At 52.4% G+C, this 16,233-nt stretch overlaps 1 protein-coding gene and 1 long non-coding RNA gene across 5 annotated transcripts; one reads left to right on the plus strand and one right to left on the minus strand.

Annotated features, from left to right (window-relative positions):
• Nucleotides 1–1,815: 1,815 nt before the first annotated feature.
• Nucleotides 1,816–11,115, plus strand: LOC105495513 (RNA binding motif protein 42). Of its 3 annotated transcripts, none has more exons than XM_011765164.2 (10): nt 1,816–2,062; nt 2,301–2,454; nt 3,839–3,923; nt 4,030–4,104; nt 5,640–5,705; nt 5,781–5,956; nt 6,391–6,723; nt 6,958–7,075; nt 10,589–10,783; nt 10,872–11,115. In XM_011765164.2, the coding sequence occupies exons 1-10, from the start codon at nt 1,935–1,937 to the stop codon at nt 10,982–10,984; spliced, it is 1,443 nt and encodes a 480-aa protein (XP_011763466.1). In that variant the 5' UTR covers nt 1,816–1,934; the 3' UTR covers nt 10,985–11,115. The 3 variants fall into 3 exon arrangements, with proteins under 3 accessions (XP_011763466.1, XP_011763467.1, XP_024652962.1); XM_024797194.2 differs by having other exon boundaries at nt 1,821–2,062; nt 5,802–5,956; XM_011765165.3 differs by lacking the exon at nt 5,640–5,705 and having other exon boundaries at nt 5,802–5,956.
• Nucleotides 5,904–16,131, minus strand: LOC139360223 (uncharacterized). Of its 2 annotated transcripts, XR_011617464.1 has the most exons (4): nt 15,935–16,131; nt 13,984–14,371; nt 11,610–11,789; nt 5,904–6,438 (listed from the first exon to the last, which is right to left on the minus strand). It is a non-coding gene; the product is annotated as an uncharacterized lncRNA (long non-coding RNA). The 2 variants fall into 2 exon arrangements; XR_011617463.1 differs by lacking the exon at nt 13,984–14,371 and having other exon boundaries at nt 5,909–6,438.
• Between the last annotated feature and the right edge of the window lie 102 nt (nt 16,132–16,233).

The raw sequence follows: 16,233 nt of genomic DNA on the forward strand, positions 1-16,233 counted from the left end.
TACTAGAGACCGGGTTTCGCCATGTTGGCCAATCTGGTCTCGAACTCCTGACCTCAGATAATCTGCCCGCCTCAGCCTCCCAGAGTGCTGGGATTATAGGTGTGAGCCACTGTGCCCGGCCTAAGTAACCAAATTTCTGATGAAGAGGTTATTTATGGAAGAATCACAACTAATAACTTCAGAGAAAATACTAGAATTCAAAAACCACTATTTGCCATGAATTAATTAAGTGATGGATACAAGTAATGATGATGAAGGGCTACTAAAACTATTAGGGGAAAGGTTGATTGGGCTGTCTCAAAAAATAATAACAAAAATAAAAGGCCAGGCATGGTGGCTCACGCCTGTAATCCCAGCACTTTGGGAAGCTGAGGTGGACAGATCACTTGAGGTCAGGAATTTGAGACCACCCTGGTCAACATGGTGAAACCCCATCTCCTCTAAAAATACAAAAATGAGCCAGGCATGGAGGCACAAGCCTGTAATCCCAGCTACTCCAGAAGCCGGGGCAGGAGAATAGACTGAACCCGGGAGGTGGAGATTGCAGTGAGCTGAGATGGCACCTGCACTGCAGCCTGGGTGACAGCGAGACTGTCTCAAAACAAATACATAAATTAAAATTAAAATACAAAATAAGAGTGTCAGACCTCTGAGCCCAAGCTAAGCCATCATATCCCCTGTGACCTGCAGGTATACATCCAGATGGCTTGAAGCAACTGAAGATCCACAAAAGTGAAAATAGCCTTAACTGATGACATTCCACCATTGTGATTTGTTCCTACCCCACCCTAACTGAAACGATATATTCTCCGCCCACCTTTAAGAAGGTACTTTGTAATATTCTCCCCTGCCCTTAAAAAGGTACTTTGTAACATTCTCCCCTGCCCTTAAGGTACTTTGTAACATTCTCCCCGCCCTTGAGAATGTACTTTGTACACCTATCCCAAACCTGTAAGAACTAATGATAATCCCACCAGTCTTTGCTGACTCCTTTTTCGGACTCAGTCCGCCTGCACCCAGGTGAAATAAACAGCCTTGTTGCCCAAAGTCTGCCCAATTGGTGCTCTCTTCACACGGACGCGCGTGACAAAGAGAAGAATAGATCAAGTGAAATCCAGACGTGTTTAATATTGGTAGCGTTTGAGAGGTACTTAAGAGTTCGTTATACTATTCCCCCTAATGTGCATGTTTGAAAATACTCAGAATAAAACACTTGTGAGGGCTACGGGGATAAAAAGAAAAAAAAAAAAGGGTCAGCTGTGGCCCAAGAAAGGACAGGGACCAAGCCCACGGACGTGCTCCTCTGAGTTGCACTAGTCTCTGGGCCTTGACTCCCACACTGAACAGCCTCCTCAAAAGTCTTCAGCTGTCGTCCAGGAAGCCCGGGTCAGGCGCTTCCTCCTGGGCGTCTCTGGTCTTCGTGGGAACCACAGGTCGGGTGTCAACCTACTCCAGGATAGGGGACCCCAGGCCTCCCAGCCTTGCCCAATCCTGGGGTTGACGCAGACTTTAGCGTCTTTTTAAACTTCCGGCGCAGGCTCCGCGGTGGCACAGGACGGTCCTCCGAAGTTTCCTGCGTTCTCAAAGGTCCAGATTCCACATTGGGGATGGGCCCAACTGACTTTGCTTCGCTCTCATTAGCCCGTGGTCCCCCAGGAAGGCGGGGCCGCCTCTCTTCGCTGTGCTCTCATAGGCCCAGGTTCTTGCGTTCTTGTGTCCTTCTCTCACTCTGATTGGCCTGTAGTCCCCTGAGGGTGTGGAAAAATCTCATTGGCTCTCGCGCCCGAACGTATGACGTCATGCGCCACCGCCCGTCGCTTTCGCTGGACGTCATCGTCGGGAGCCCACCCAGACGAAGGCTGAGAGTAGACAGCAGAACCAGCGGCGGCAGCTAAGCTGAGACAGTAGTAGCGGCGACGACGACGGCGGCAGCGATGGCTGGGGCGGGGCCAGCCCCGGGACTCCCGGGTGCAGGAGGACCCGTGGTCCCGGGTCCTGGCGCTGGCATCCCGGGCAAGAGCGGCGAGGAACGCTTGAAGGAAATGGAGGCGGAGATGGCCCTGTAAGGCCCGCGACAGGGAGTAATAAAAGTCGTCCCAGAGCCAGAGCCACCGAATCCCGGAGCCTCCAGGCCTCGATAGGCCAGAGATACGGCTCTAACATGGGGAAGTGGGACCTTCGGGATTGTGGGGGCGGGGATAGGGGAGAGGTTGGCAGGGGTGAGGGTCCCCTCGCGATATACCCAGAGTTACAAAATTGGTACGAGGTCCTGAGCGCTGGTGTCTGTTCTTCTCCTCCAGGTTTGAGCAGGAAGTTCTGGGGGCTCCAGTACCCGGAATCCCAACTGCTGTGCCTGCGGTGCCCACGGTCCCCACGGTCCCCACGGTAGAAGCGATGCAGGTCCCAGCGGCTCCTGTGATCCGTCCAATTATCGCGACCAACACATACCAGCAGGTACGGCTGAGCTAAGGCATATAAGTTAGGGAACACAATGCCTCGAACACGGTAGGTGTTTGTGTACAGAGAGCTGTTGACGTTTTAGCTTGTTGACTAATTAGCATGACAAATATTTTATGTGCCAGGCACTGAGAACACAGTAATGACTGAGGGAGACATTTCTGCCCTTTGGGCACTTATATTCTAGAGCATGTTGTCCAGTAGAGCTTTCTGCAATGATGAGAATGTTCTGATATATTTTAAATTCATATTTAATAGTTCGTTATTCTCAGTCACATTTCAAGTGCTCAGTAGCCAGCTATATATGACTAGTAGAGAAAGAGAGAAATTATTGAGAATAGGCTGGGCGCTGGGTGCGGTGGCTCACACCTGTAATCCCAGCACTTTGGGAGGCTGAGACAGGCAGATCACAAGGTCAGGAGATCGAGTCCATCTTGGCCAACATGGTGAAACCCCGTCTCTACTAAAAATACAAAAATTAGCTGGGTGTGGTGGCACACGCCTATAGTCCCAGCTACTTGGGAGGCTGAGGCAGGAGAATCACTTGAACCTGGGAAGCGGAGGTTGCAGTGAGCCAAGATTGCACCACTGCACTTGAGACTGGTGACAGAGCGAGGAGACCAGTGACAGTGGAGTGAGCAAAGAGGAAAGTGGGAGGAAATAAGGACAGAGAGGTGAGGCCAAATCTTGGAGAGCCTTACAGCCATTTTAAGAACCCTGGCAGCCAGGCACAGTTGCTCTTGCCTGTAATCCCAGCACTGTGGGAGGCCAAGGCAGGTGGATCACGAGGTCAGGAGTTCAAGACCAGCCTGGCCAACATGGTGAAACCCCATCTCTACTAAAAATACAAAAATTAGCCAGGCGTGTTGGCGGACTCCTATAGTCCCAGCTACTCAGGAGGCTGAGGCAGGAAAATCACTTGAACCCAGGAGGCGGAGGTTGCAGTGAGCCAAGCTTGTACCACTGCACTCCAGCCTGGGCGACAGAGCGAGACTCCATCTCAAAAAAAAGGAATAGACTGTAAAGGACAAGGGCAGAAGCCAGGAGATGGAGGAAGGGGCTAGTACGGTAATCTAGACAGGAGCTAATGGTGGCTTGGATGGAGGTTGTGCATGTTAGATGGGGAGGAGGTTGGACACAGTTGCAGTCAGTGCTAAGTGCTGTGGGGAAGACGAAATAAGGTGGTGAGAGAAGCTGCTGCTCAGAGAGCCCTAGTGTGATCCCAAAAGCCTCCCCGAGAAGTGGCATTGTAGCTGAGACCTGAGATAGCCAGTCACATACAGAACATAAAGCATGAAGCTCTTGGTCTCTTGGGGTGAGCTAGCCTCAGCAGATGGGGAAGGCTGAGTCAGGCCCCTCACCCTGACCTCTTCCCCGACAGGTCCAGCAGACTCTGGAGGCCCGGGCAGCTGCTGCAGCCACAGTAGTTCCTCCCATGGTGGGTGGCCCTCCTTTTGTAGGCCCCGGTAAGTAAAGAGTGGCAAGGTGAGGGGGTTGGGCAATCAGGCAGGGTGGTAAAAAGGTGTGCCCAGGACTCTCCTCCCACCATCCTTGCCTCTTCCCTCCCAACAGTTGGCTTTGGCCCTGGTGATCGGAGTCACCTGGACAGTCCAGAGGCTCGAGAAGCCATGTTCCTGCGGCGGGCAGGTGAGTCTGGGGCCAGGGACCCCCACATTTAATCAGGCACTCTTGTTTACATGACTTCAGCCTCTTGCCTGAATCCTTGCTCTAAATCACCCTTTGCATTTCATCCCAACTTGATGTTGTCATCCTAAAGCACAAACCTGATCATGTCCTTCCTGATGATGTCAAGTCAATTTTGTTTTAACCTGATCACTGCAAACCAACCCTCCTGCTGTCAGTCCTAATTCCAAATTGCCACAGCACTTAACACCTCATAATAAGCTGTATCATTTCCTATTGACTATGGCTATCATCTTTTGCATCCTCTGAAATACAAGCTCCATGAGGGGCAGAAGTCTCAGTACCTGCCACATAGGAAGCATTATGTTCTGTCTGTTGATGGGATGAACAGACTGTTGAGACAAGCACCAGGCTCTTCCCCTGGCAGTCACAACACTACATGACCTTGCTTCTTGCAGGGAGAGATCCCCAGCAGCCCGAACATTTCTGGGATGTGCTAGCAGTGCTTTTGTTAAGGTCCCTTCTCTCCCTGCTCACTGTCACCCAGCTGTAATCTTCCAGCCATCCTCCCCCGCAGGCCATTTTCCACATTCCACCTTTTGTTCTTCAAATAACCTTTACTCATGCTGTTAACTTGTAGGACATTACTTCCTTATATGTATGAAAAGGATGCGTGTTCTTATTTGGATGTAAAATTCTGGTATAATCTTTGTTAAACCAAACATGCTACTTATGTTACCTAAACCCTGTTAAACTTTTTAATCTGATGATCTCTGAGAAGTTGTAATGTCTCTTAGTTTTTAGTATGGTTTTGATCAAAATGCAAATCTGACCTACTCCCCCTGCCCAGCTTCCAACCTGCTGTGGCTCCCCAGTGCCCTCAGGAGGACACCCATGGTTCAGCCAAGAATGCTGTGCTTTCAAAACAAAACAGCTCTACTTGGGTGTCTGCTGGCCGCTCAGCCCTTCTCATGACACTCTCTAAGCCCCGCTTCTTCTATTACAGTTACACTAAACTGAAAAGGGAAAGGTTTTGCTTATAAGTGTTCTCCCTGCCAATAATATTCGCAGTCACCCTTTGCCTAACACTTCACTATCCCTCGGGTCTCAGCTTACAGGTCCCTTTCTCCAGGAAGCCTTCCCTAGGCCTGGCTGGGTCAGAGGGCTCCCCTCTCTTAGCACTGATCCCGCTGCCTGAGCTTCCCCACTTCCAGCCCTGGTCCCCATTGTCTCTCCTTCTCTAGTGATGTCTCCGTTCGCTCCTCTGGACCAGGAGCTCCCTGAGAACCCTGGGTCTGTGGGTGTGTCCCCAGCATTGCCTGCCACAGGGCTGAGCCGGAGGAGCTCCTCAGTGGTAAATTTTCATGCAGTGAACCAGGGGAGAGGCCCCCAGGACTCCCCAGGAGGGCTCCCCAGACTCTTCTCCAGGATTTCTTGTATGCTGAGAGTGCACACACATACACGCACACATGCACACACACTTTGCCCCAAGTGCCCCTGTCCCCCATGACACACACCCCCATCTCTCTCTCCCACAGCTGTGGCCCCCCAGAGGGCCCCTATCCTGCGTCCAGCCTTCGTCCCCCACGTGCTACAGAGAGCAGGTGAGGGGCCAGGGTCATCATCCCTGCCACATAACTCCCCCCAGGCCCTGGAACTCCCCACTAACACCCTGACAGATTCTGCTCTCTCCTCTGCAGCAGCCGGCCCCCGCCCTATGGCCCTACGGCCCCCTCACCAGGCCCTTGTGGGCCCCCCTCTGCCTGGGCCCCCTGGACCACCCATGATGCTGCCACCAATGGCTCGGGCTCCAGGTCCCCCGCTGGGCTCCATGGCTGCGCTGAGGCCCCCTCTGGTGAGTGGACAGGGAACTAATGGTCAGACGTGCGGTGGACGGGGAGACCATCCATCCTGGCCCAATGGGCTATGTCTGAGTTGGCCTCTCCCCTGACTTTCTGTTTCTCTACCTTCTCACTCTGCCTTTATCTCTGTCTCTTTCTGCATCTGTCTTTCTGTGGCAAAATCTGTTCTCTCCTTTTGTGAAGCAAGTACAGAGAGAAACATGCTATTGGAATATTTCTCTTTTGATTGTTCCTGATGTTCTTGTCTGTGGCTGTCTCTCTTTGCCTACATTTCTCCTTCTCTGTGTTTGTCTGGCTGGAGACTCTGCCTGGGTGTCTCTTGGCTGCTCTCTGGCCTCCAGGCCCTTGCTTTGTTGGATGGAATGAGGATGAGAGTAAGGTCTGAGCCTGTGAGCCAGCCCCCCTCATGCTCTCCTCTTACCCACAGGAAGAACCAGCAGCACCCCGAGAGCTGGGCCTAGGCCTGGGGTTGGGCCTGAAAGAGAAGGAAGAGGCAGTGGTGGCGGCAGCGGCTGGGCTGGAGGAGGCTAGTGCGGCTGTGGCCGTGGGGGCAGGAGCTGCCCCAGCTGGCCCTGCAGTCATCGGGCCCAGCCTGCCTCTGGCCCTGGCCATGCCCTTGCCCGAGCCTGAGCCCCTGCCCCTCCCGCTGGAGGTCGTCCGTGGCCTTCTGCCCCCACTGCGCATTCCTGAACTCCTGTCCCTGCGTCCTCGGCCCCGGCCCCCTCGGCCAGAGCCACCCCCTGGCCTCATGGCTCTTGAGGTAAGCAGGGAGCCTAGTGGTGAGGGGACAGAGGGGACAAGGGGCAGACGGGCCCAGGAACTTCCACACAGACGGACCGGGCAGCAGGAGGACCTGGGGGAGGGAGGTGGACACATGTGCCCCACATCCAGAAGCACATCCAGCCCTTACTGTGGTGGCAAGAGGGCCAGGGACCAGCGGACAGTGGGAGACCCCAATACCAAGCCCTTTGCACCCCTCCCCTTTCCTCTGCAGGTCCCAGAGCCCCTGGGTGAAGACAAGAAGAAGGGGAAGCCAGAGAAATTGAAACGCTGCATTCGCACAGCAGCAGGGAGCAGCTGGGAGGACCCCAGCCTGCTGGAGTGGGATGCAGGTAAGCTGCTGAAGCTCGAGGTCAGGCATGGCTCGGCCAGGGTCAGACCAGGCTGCTGTCCTTGGGATGCAGACTGGGAGGGTGAACCTGGTAACTCCACCTCTCTCAGTAGGGTGGGCGCTGTTGTTAGCCCACCTTGGGGAGGGGAGGCTGTGGCTCAGGGGCTGGTTCCTCACCCAGCCATGGGCCAGAGCTCAGTGGAGGTGACAGGGACATGGGGCTTTGCAGCCCGTTTTACTCATGAGGTGCCTGGCTTCAGAGAGCATTCTTTTTTTTCCCAACTCTTAGAAAAAAAAATGTATTTTTTTTCTTTTTTATGAGATGGAGTCTCACTCAGTTGCCCAGACTGGAGTACAGTAGCGCAATCTCGGCTCACTGCAGCCTCCGCCCCCCAGGTTCAAGTGATTGTCCTGCCTCAGGCTCCCAAAGTGCTGGGATTACAGGCGTGAGCTGCTGCGCCTGGCTGGGAAAAATTTTAAACAAAGAATGGCACAGTAAACAGCCGTCTACCCACCACCTAGATTCTGCAATTAACATATTGCTGTGTTCACTTTTTTCCTCTTTGTGTACGTATATGGTTTCTTTGTTTTTAGCTCAGTCATTTGAAGCAAGTTATAAGTGAAATAATCACTTCTAAATATCTCAGTATTTATCTCCTAAGAAAAGAGATATTTTGGCCAGGCACGGTGGCTCACACCTGTAATCCCAGCACTTTGGGAGGCGGAGGCAGGCGGCTCACTTGAGGTCAGGAGTTCAAGACCAGCCTGGCCAACTTGGTGGAACCCCGTCACTACTGAAAATACAAAAAAATTAGCCAGGCATGGTGGGAGGCACCTATAATCCCAGCTACTTGGTTGGCTGAGACAGGAATATCGCCTGAACCCGGGAGGCGGAGGTTACAGTGAGCCGAGATCAGGCCACTGCACTCCAGCCTTGGCACTAGAATGAGACTCCATCTCAAAACAAAAAAAAAAAAAGAAAAGAAATGAGATACTTTTTGCATATCATAAGACCATCATCAACTCTAAGAAAATTAATTCTTCGGTATCTTATTTTTAGTTTATATTCATATTTCCCTAGGTGTCCCAAAACTCTGTTAGAACGGTTAATATTTTTGCCCTGAATTAACATGCATGCAGTTTTATGTCCCTCAATTATATCTTTTTGGTTTTTTTTTTTTTTTTTTTTTTTTTTTTTTTTTTTCCTGAGACGGAGTCTCACTCCATCACCCAGGCTGGAGTGCAGTGGCTCTATCTCGGCTCACTGCAGCCTCCACCTGCCAGGTTGAAATAATCGTCCTGCCCCAGCCTCCCAAGTAGCTGGGACTACGGGCGGGCGCCACCATGCTTGGCTAAGTTTTTATATTTTTAGTAGAGACGGGGTTTCACCATGCTGGCCAGGCTGGTCTCGAACTCCTGACCTCGTGATCCGCCTGCCTCTGCCTCCCAAAATGCTGGGATTACAGGCATGAGCAACCGTGCCTGGCCAAAATATCTCTTTTCTTAGGAGATAAATATTGAGAGATTTAGAAGTGATCACTTAAAACTTGCTTCAAATGACTGAGCTAAAAACAAAGAAACCATATACACACCCGGCCCTGATTATATTTTAATAAGAACAGTCTCTTTCCTACTTCGTTGTTTTGTATATATTTTTTGAAGTGTCCAGGGCAGTTGTCATGTACAAGGTCCCACCTTCTGAGTTTGGCCAGTTGTTTGCTTCTGGCATCGCTTAATTTCTGCTTAGAGTGTCCCAAATCACAGACACCATGGGGCAGCTGCAGCAATGGCCGAGGAAGGAGATAGACCCCTCCTGCCTCAGTGTTTGACTTCCGTCCCCTCTCCTGGGACCGTCCACCTGGCCCAGAGAAGACCCTAGCTCTGTGACCTTGGGCAAGTCACTTAGCCTGTTTTTTTTGTTTGTTTTTCTTCTTTTTTTTTTTTTCTTTTTTTTGAGACAGAGTCTCGCACTGTCACCCAGGTTAGAGTGCAGTGGTGTAATCTTGGTTCACTGCAACCTCCACCTCCTGGGTTCAAGCAGTTCTCCCACCTCAGCCTTCCGAGTAGTCGGAATCACAGGCACCCATCACCACACCCAGCTAATTTTTGTATTTTTTGGTAGAGATGGGGTTTTACCATGTTGGTCAGGCTGGTCTTGAACTCTTGAGCTCAGGTGGTCCACCTCCCTCGGCCTCCCAAAGTGCTGGGATTACAGGTGTGAGCCACTGCATTTGGCTCACTTAGCCTTTTAAGCCTCGTCTGCCTCCTCCCCTCCCTTGTGGAGACAGGGATTCTTTGGGACAGAGCATGTTCAGTGGAAGCACAGGCCCCACTCAGAGGCAGCATGAGAATGTCAGCTGGGTGCAGCCGTGGCAGAGCAGCAGGCAGCATGTCCAGGTCTCAAGGGGGAGTTAGGGCAGGCTTTGCAGGGGAAGCAGGGCTGAGGAAAGATGAAGCCCATGTTCCTGAGGTGCCATGACGGGCAGCCAGTGGGTGACGGGCCCAGGGGACCAAGGGATGCCGAGGCTCAGAGGAAAGGCCAGGGCTGGGGCAGAGTTAGGGGTGTTACTACGGGAATGAGTGAGGTGGCCCTGGGGTGGGGAGGGCAGTGCAGTTCAAGGTTAAAAGTAAGAACTCGGCCGGGCGCGGTGGCTCAAGCCTGTAATCCCAGCACTTTGGGAGGCCGAGGTGGGCGGATCACGAGGTCAGGAGATCTAGACCATCCTGCTTGAGTCTGGGAAGTGAAGGTTGCAGTGAGCCATGATCGTGCTACCACACTCCAGCTTGGGTAACAGAGAGAGACTCCATCTCAAAAAAAAAAAAAAAAAGAAAAAGAAATTCAATTTAAAAAAAGTAATAAATTTAACAAAAGAAGTACAAGAGTTGTACAATAAAAACTATAAATCTTGGCCGAGCACAGTGGCTCACACCTGTAATCCCAGTACTTTGGGAGGCTTAGGCAGGTGGATCACGAGGTCAGAGATCGAGACCATCCTGGCTAACACGGTGAAACCCCGTCTCTACTAAAAATACAAAAAATTAGCCGGGCGCGGTTGTGGGCGCCTGTAGTCCCAGCTACTCGGGAGGCTGAGGCAGGAGAATGGCGTAAACCCGGGAGGCGGAGCTTGCAGTGAGCCGAGATCGCGCCACTGCACTCCAGCCTGGGCGACAGAGCAAGACTCCGTCTCAAAAAAAAAAAAAAAAAAGTAAGAACTCAAGCCAGACGCCTGAGCTCTTGTCCCAACTCCACCACTTCCTGCTTGTGTCACTTAGAGCAGTGACTTGACCTCTCTGTGCCTCAGTGTAAAAGCATGGTTGGGAGTGCCAGAAATGGAAAACACCCCTCCAGGTGCCCGGCCGAGCTCCTGGCGCAGGGTCAGTGGGTGTTGACCATTATTACTAAGAGGTCCCTAGGCAGAGACGGGATACCTCCGAAAAGGTGGGGTCATTCAGACAAGGTAGACACCGGGCAAGGCCTCTGCATCCTCTGACGTCATCTCTCCCCCATCCCCAGATGACTTCCGGATCTTCTGTGGGGATCTGGGCAATGAGGTGAACGATGACATCTTGGCACGCGCCTTCAGCCGCTTCCCATCCTTCCTTAAGGCCAAGGTGATCCGTGACAAGCGCACAGGCAAGACCAAGGGCTACGGCTTCGTCAGCTTCAAGGACCCCAGCGACTACGTGCGCGCCATGCGTGAGATGAATGGTGGGTGTGGCCTCCCCTGGGGACTGTGGGCACGGCATGCGCTGACCTAAGCCTGACCAAGCCTGCCTTGAACCCTCTGTCTCCACAGGGAAGTATGTGGGCTCGCGCCCCATCAAGCTTCGCAAGAGTATGTGGAAGGACCGGAATCTGGACGTGGTCCGCAAGAAGCAGAAGGAAAAGAAGAAGCTGGGTCTGAGATAGGGTCTGTGGCCAGGCACCCGCTCCCACCTGGCCGGGCGCTGGCTCCTCCCTCAGTTCTCTTTGGAAAACCCCCAGCTGTCCACGCATCCCCTGCCCCAAAACCAGTTTCAATAAATTTATGTTCATTTCCACCCCTGGCTGGGCATGGAAGCACGCTGTGGGGAGCAGGGCTTGGCTTCCCCACACGTGGAAATGGCGGGGAGCCTTGAGAGTTTACCCAGACAAACACCCAGGCAGGGGCTTCTGAGCCCTTCCTGTGCACCCGTTCCCTCTTCAAACCTCTTCCACACATGCCGAGTGCCGCCTACTCCAGAGGAGAAAGGGGGCGCCAGTGGCAAGGGTTGAGCCAAGCTGAGGCCCACACCTGTGTCCTGGCTACCTCCTGTGTTCTCAGCACTAAGGTAGGAGATCTTCTAGGCCCCTTCCCTTCTGGAGCTCACAGCCTTCTAGGCCCTCCATCCAGCAGACTCACCAAGGGTCTGAACAGTGCTTGGAGACACAATGGTGACTAAAAGTCCTGGGCCTTGCACCCTTAGAGCTCAAGGTCCAGTGGCAGAAAATAGGCTCAATGCCCTGACAGAGCTCAGAGTGGTAAGGGCAGGATGGGGGCACCCAGGGCACTGACCTGTGGGTGAGGGGGCCCTTCCTGAAGGAACTGTCCACCCCCAAGTCTCTTCGGGCTTTCCAGCTTCTCCAGTCTGCCACGCCCAGCCAGCTCGCCGTGCTCTAAGTCTCGGTGGGCACCCCTCCATTTCTTGTCTCTAAGCCTCTATATCCCTTTTGGTCTCTGTTCTTTCCTTTGAAGCTGGGAAATGAAAAAGGAGGAGAGACCCACAGATGGAGAGAGAGAACAGAGACTCGGGGTCTGTCCCCCTCTTTTCCCAGCTCCAAGCTGGCCTCTGCCTGTCTGAAGAGGTGTCTGTGCACCGACTTGAATGCCAGGCTGAGAGCTTAAGCTTTACGTAGAAGGCAGCAGCACACCCCAAAAAGCTGAGAAAATTCAAGCAGCAGCAAGGTCCTAGGCAGCACAGATGTGTACTGGGCGCGGTGGCGCAGGCCTGGAATCCCAGCACTTTGGGAGGCCAAGGCACACAGATCACTTGAGGTCACGAGTTCAAGACCAGCCTGGCCAACATAGTGAAACCCCGTCCCTACTGAAAAATACAAAAATTAGTTGGGTATGGTGGTGGGCACATGTAGTCCCAGCTACTTGGGAGGCTGAAGCAGGAGAATCGCTTGAACCCCGTAAAAGGTTGCAGTGAGCCCAGATCGCACCACTGCACTCCAGCCTTGGTGACAGAGTGAGACTGTCTCAAAAAAAAAAAAAAAAAGAAAAAGCCCTGAGACCACCACTGTGGCTGGAAGTCTGGAAGGAGGCTGGGGCAGGGACCAAGCCAGAGGAGGGAGATGGCAGGGTCTGAGTATGGGGAGGAGAGGGGGGTCTCCCAGGGGGACAGCCATCAGAACTCTCCATTAGGAGGGAGCAGGTTGGGCAGGACTTTGTGGGGCATAAGTCGGGGGATGGACAATACCAAGGCCTCTCAGGGATGGAGGTCCCCCAGGAGAGGTGTCGAATTTCTCCTGTTCCTGTCTTCCCTGCCTTACTGCCCCCTCTCTGACGTCACATTTTCCAGTCCGGTCAGAGGCTGAGAGCCTCCCTCCCTGGCAGGAAGTGCCCTTTAGCCCCCTGCCACCTGGGCCAGACCACCCAGCCCCAGGATCCTCAAAGCCCCTTCCCCCCATCACTAGTCTTTCCTACCCCGATCCCCCTTGTGATCACTGCAAGTATAGGGGCATGGGAGGAGAGGATGGCTCCAGAAAGGACGCTTCCAAATGCATGTGATTCTCACTTCCGAGTGGGAGGAGAACAGTGGGTACAGGTGGACATGCAGAGTGGGGCAACAGGCACTGCAGACTCCAAAAGGCGGGAGCGTGGGGGAAACTGAACGGTTACCAGTTGGGTACGTTGTTCACTATTCGGGTGCACTAAAGGCCCAGGCCTGGCCGGGCGCAGTGGCTCAAGCCTGTAATCCCAGCACTTTGGGAGGCCGAGACGGGTGGATCACGAGGTCAGGAGATCGAGACCATCCTGGCTAACATGGTGAAACCCCGTCTCTACTAAAAAATAACAAAAAACTAGCCGGGCGAGGTGGCGGGCGCCTGTAGTCCCAGCTACTCGGGAGGCTGAGGCAGGAGAATGGCGTGAACCCGGGAGGCGGAGCTTGCAGTGAGCTGAGATCCGGCCACTGCACTCCAGCCTGGGCGACAGAGCAAGACTCCGTCTCAAAAAAAAAAAAAAAAAGGCCCAGGCCTTATCGTGACATGTATCCAGTAAGGAATCTGCACTTGTACCCCCTAAATGTTTTATCTTTTTTTCTTTTTAATGTACATGAGTCTTCCTGAGAACAGGGAGAGACACACACAGAATGTGGCAGGCGGAGGTAGAGATGGCGCTGTGAGCAGGAGGCTCAGGCAGAGATGAGAACCATCAGAGACTGTGCAGTGGGAAGGGAGACGGGGAGAAAACCAAGAGACAGATGGAGACAGACAAGGAGATGAGATAGGAACACTCAAAGACAGATGGGGAGGGACAGAAATGTCAGAAGAGACTGAGTGACAAAGCCTCACTGGAATCAGGCCCATGGCAACAGAGACCCAGCTTTAGAGATGCCAACCTGAAGAAAGAGGACAGGGAGACATGGAAAGACAGAGGCCAGCTTCAAGGACAGGAAGCCAGGACTCCCTTCAGGCCCCCGCACTGGATGGATAGAGGGACCAGTGATGCTCCAGGGCTCTGTGGCTCACCCCACACTGATTCCATCCCAGTCCCACTCCCACCCCATGGGACCCCATGGAGCCCAGTTTACTTTCTGTAAAACGGAAGGAGGAGCAGTGCCCCCCGATCTCCAGAAGAGCAAGTAGTTAATGATCAACAGGCTGCGTGGGGATTGAAAGATGCCTATATGCAAAAGTTACTTTTAATGGTAAATATTACGCACTTATTAAAATACAGCAGGATGGGCTGGGCACGGTGGCTCATGCTTCTGATTCCAGCACTAAGGCTAAGGCAGGTGGATAGCTTGAGGCCAGGAGTTTGAGACCAGCCTGGCCAACATGGCAAAACCCCATCTCTACTAAAAACACAAAAATTAGGCTAGGCATGGTGGCTCACACCTGTAATCCCAGCACTTTGAGAGGCCGAGGCAGGTGGATCACTTGAGGTCAGGAGTTCGAGACCAGCCTGGCCAACATGGTGAAACCCTGTCTCTACTAAAAATGCAAAAACTAGCCAGGCGTGGTGGTGGGCACCTGTAATCCCGCTACTCGGGAGGCTGAGGCAGAAGAATCACCTGAACCTGGGAGGCAGAGGTTGCAGATCGAGACTCCCTGTCAAAAAAAAAAAAGAATTAGCTGGGCATGGTGGTGTGCACATGTAATTCCAGCTACTTGGGAGACTGGGGCAGGAAAATCACTTGAGCCTGAGAGGCAGAGGTTGCAGAGAGCTGAGATCGTGCCACTGCACTCCAGCCTGGGTGACAGAGAGACTCTATCTCTTAAAAAAAAAAAAAAAAAAAAAAAAAAAAAAAAAGGCTGGGCGCAGTGGCAAGCCTGTAATCCCAGCACTTTGGGAGGCCGAGATGGGCAGATCACGAGGTCAGGAGATCAAGACCATCCTGGCTAACATGGTGAAACCCCGTCTCTACTAAAAATACAAAAAAATTAGCCAGGCGTGGTGGCGGGCGCCTGTAGTCCCAGCTACTCAGGAGGCTGAGGCAGGAGAATGCCCACCCGGGAGGCGGAGCTTGTAGTGAGCTGCGATCGCGCCACTGCACTCCAGCCTGGGCGACAGAGCAAGACTGTCTCAAAAACAAAAAAAACAAAAACAAAAAACTATAGGACGATGGGCACAGTCTGAAGCCAAGTTACCTGGGTTAAGGGTTGCAGACTTAGCGAATAAAAATATAGGACACTTGCGGGGCACGGTGGCTCACGCCTGTAATCCCAGCACTCTGGGAGGCTGAGGCGGGCCTATCACCTGAGGTCAGGAGTTTGAGAACAGCCTGGCCAACATGGTGAAACCCCATCTCTACTAAAAATACAAAAAAATTAGCTGGGCGTGGTGGCACTTGCCTGTAATCCCAGCTACTTGGAAGGCTGAGGCAACAGAATTGCTTGAACCTGGGAGGTGGAGGTTGCAGTGAGCTGAGAGTGTACCACTGCACTCCAGCCTGGGTTACAGAGCAAGACTCCGTCTGGAAAAATATTATATATATATACAGGACACCCAGTTATTGAATTTAAATGAACTATTTTATAGTTTAGGCATGTCCTAAATATTTCATGTATGTATGTATATGTTACATGTATAGCTGGGGTTTTTTTTGTTTTTTGCTGAATTATTTGAGCAAGTTACAGACTTTTTTTTTTTTGAGATGAAGTTTCACTCTTGTTCCCCAGGCTGGAGTGCAATGGCGCGATCTCGGCTCACTGCAGTCTCCACCTGCCGGGTTCTAGTAATTCTCCTGCCTCAGCCTCCCAAGTAGCTGGGATTACAAGCACCCGCCACCACGTCCGGATAATTTTATTTTTAGTAGAGACGGGGTTTCACCATATTGGACAGGCTGATCTCGAACTCCTGACCTCAGATGATCCACCTGCCTCAGCCTCCCAAAGGGCTGGGATTACAGGTGTGAGTCACCGCACCCAACCACAAGTTACAGACATTATAACATTTCATCTCTGAGTTCATTTCCTAAATGATATTTCATCCTGAATACCATTATCAAACCTAAGAAAATAATTCTATATTTCATATTCAGTTCATACTCCAATTTCCCCAATTGTCCTAAACTATTACAGCACGGAAGGCATGGGGTCTGGAGAAGGGCAGTGGGAGGATGTCTGCCTTAATTTCCCCCTTCATCAAATTAGAGTATGTATTGTACTTGCCTCATAGAAGGATGCAATGAAGGCGCATGGCACAGTTGGTTTCACACAATGAGCCCTCATTTAATGTTGGCTGTTATTGCTACTATCGTTATTGTTGAAATTGTTTTTGTCAATATTGTTATGATTGGCACTCCTGGGAAGCAGCCCCCAGGGGCCCGGTGGGGGATTGGGTCGGCCTTCACTCCTGCTCCACCCCCTGCAGTTACTCTGCCGATTGTGACGTCAGCTGACGCTGGGGGCGGGTGGGAGAATCTGGCCGGAAATCCCTCTTCCTGTTGCAGATAAGCCCAGCTCAGCCC

The sequence above is a fragment of the Macaca nemestrina genome, chromosome 20 (assembly GCF_043159975.1).
Source record: "Macaca nemestrina isolate mMacNem1 chromosome 20, mMacNem.hap1, whole genome shotgun sequence".
NCBI lineage: Eukaryota > Metazoa > Chordata > Mammalia > Primates > Cercopithecidae > Macaca > Macaca nemestrina.

What these genes read in the sequence shown, in the direction of transcription:
- LOC105495513 (XM_011765164.2), top strand. Translation starts at nt 1,935, where the DNA reads ATGGCTGGGGCGGGGCCAGCCCCGGGACTCCCGGGTGCAGGAGGACCC. An exon ending in CCCTCCTTTTGTAGGCCCCG is followed by an intron (nt 3,924 to 4,029) that starts GTAAGTAAAGAG and finishes CCCTCCCAACAG; the next exon opens with TTGGCTTTGGCCCTGGTGAT. An exon ending in CCACGTGCTACAGAGAGCAG is followed by an intron (nt 5,706 to 5,780) that starts GTGAGGGGCCAG and finishes ACACCCTGACAG; the next exon opens with ATTCTGCTCTCTCCTCTGCA.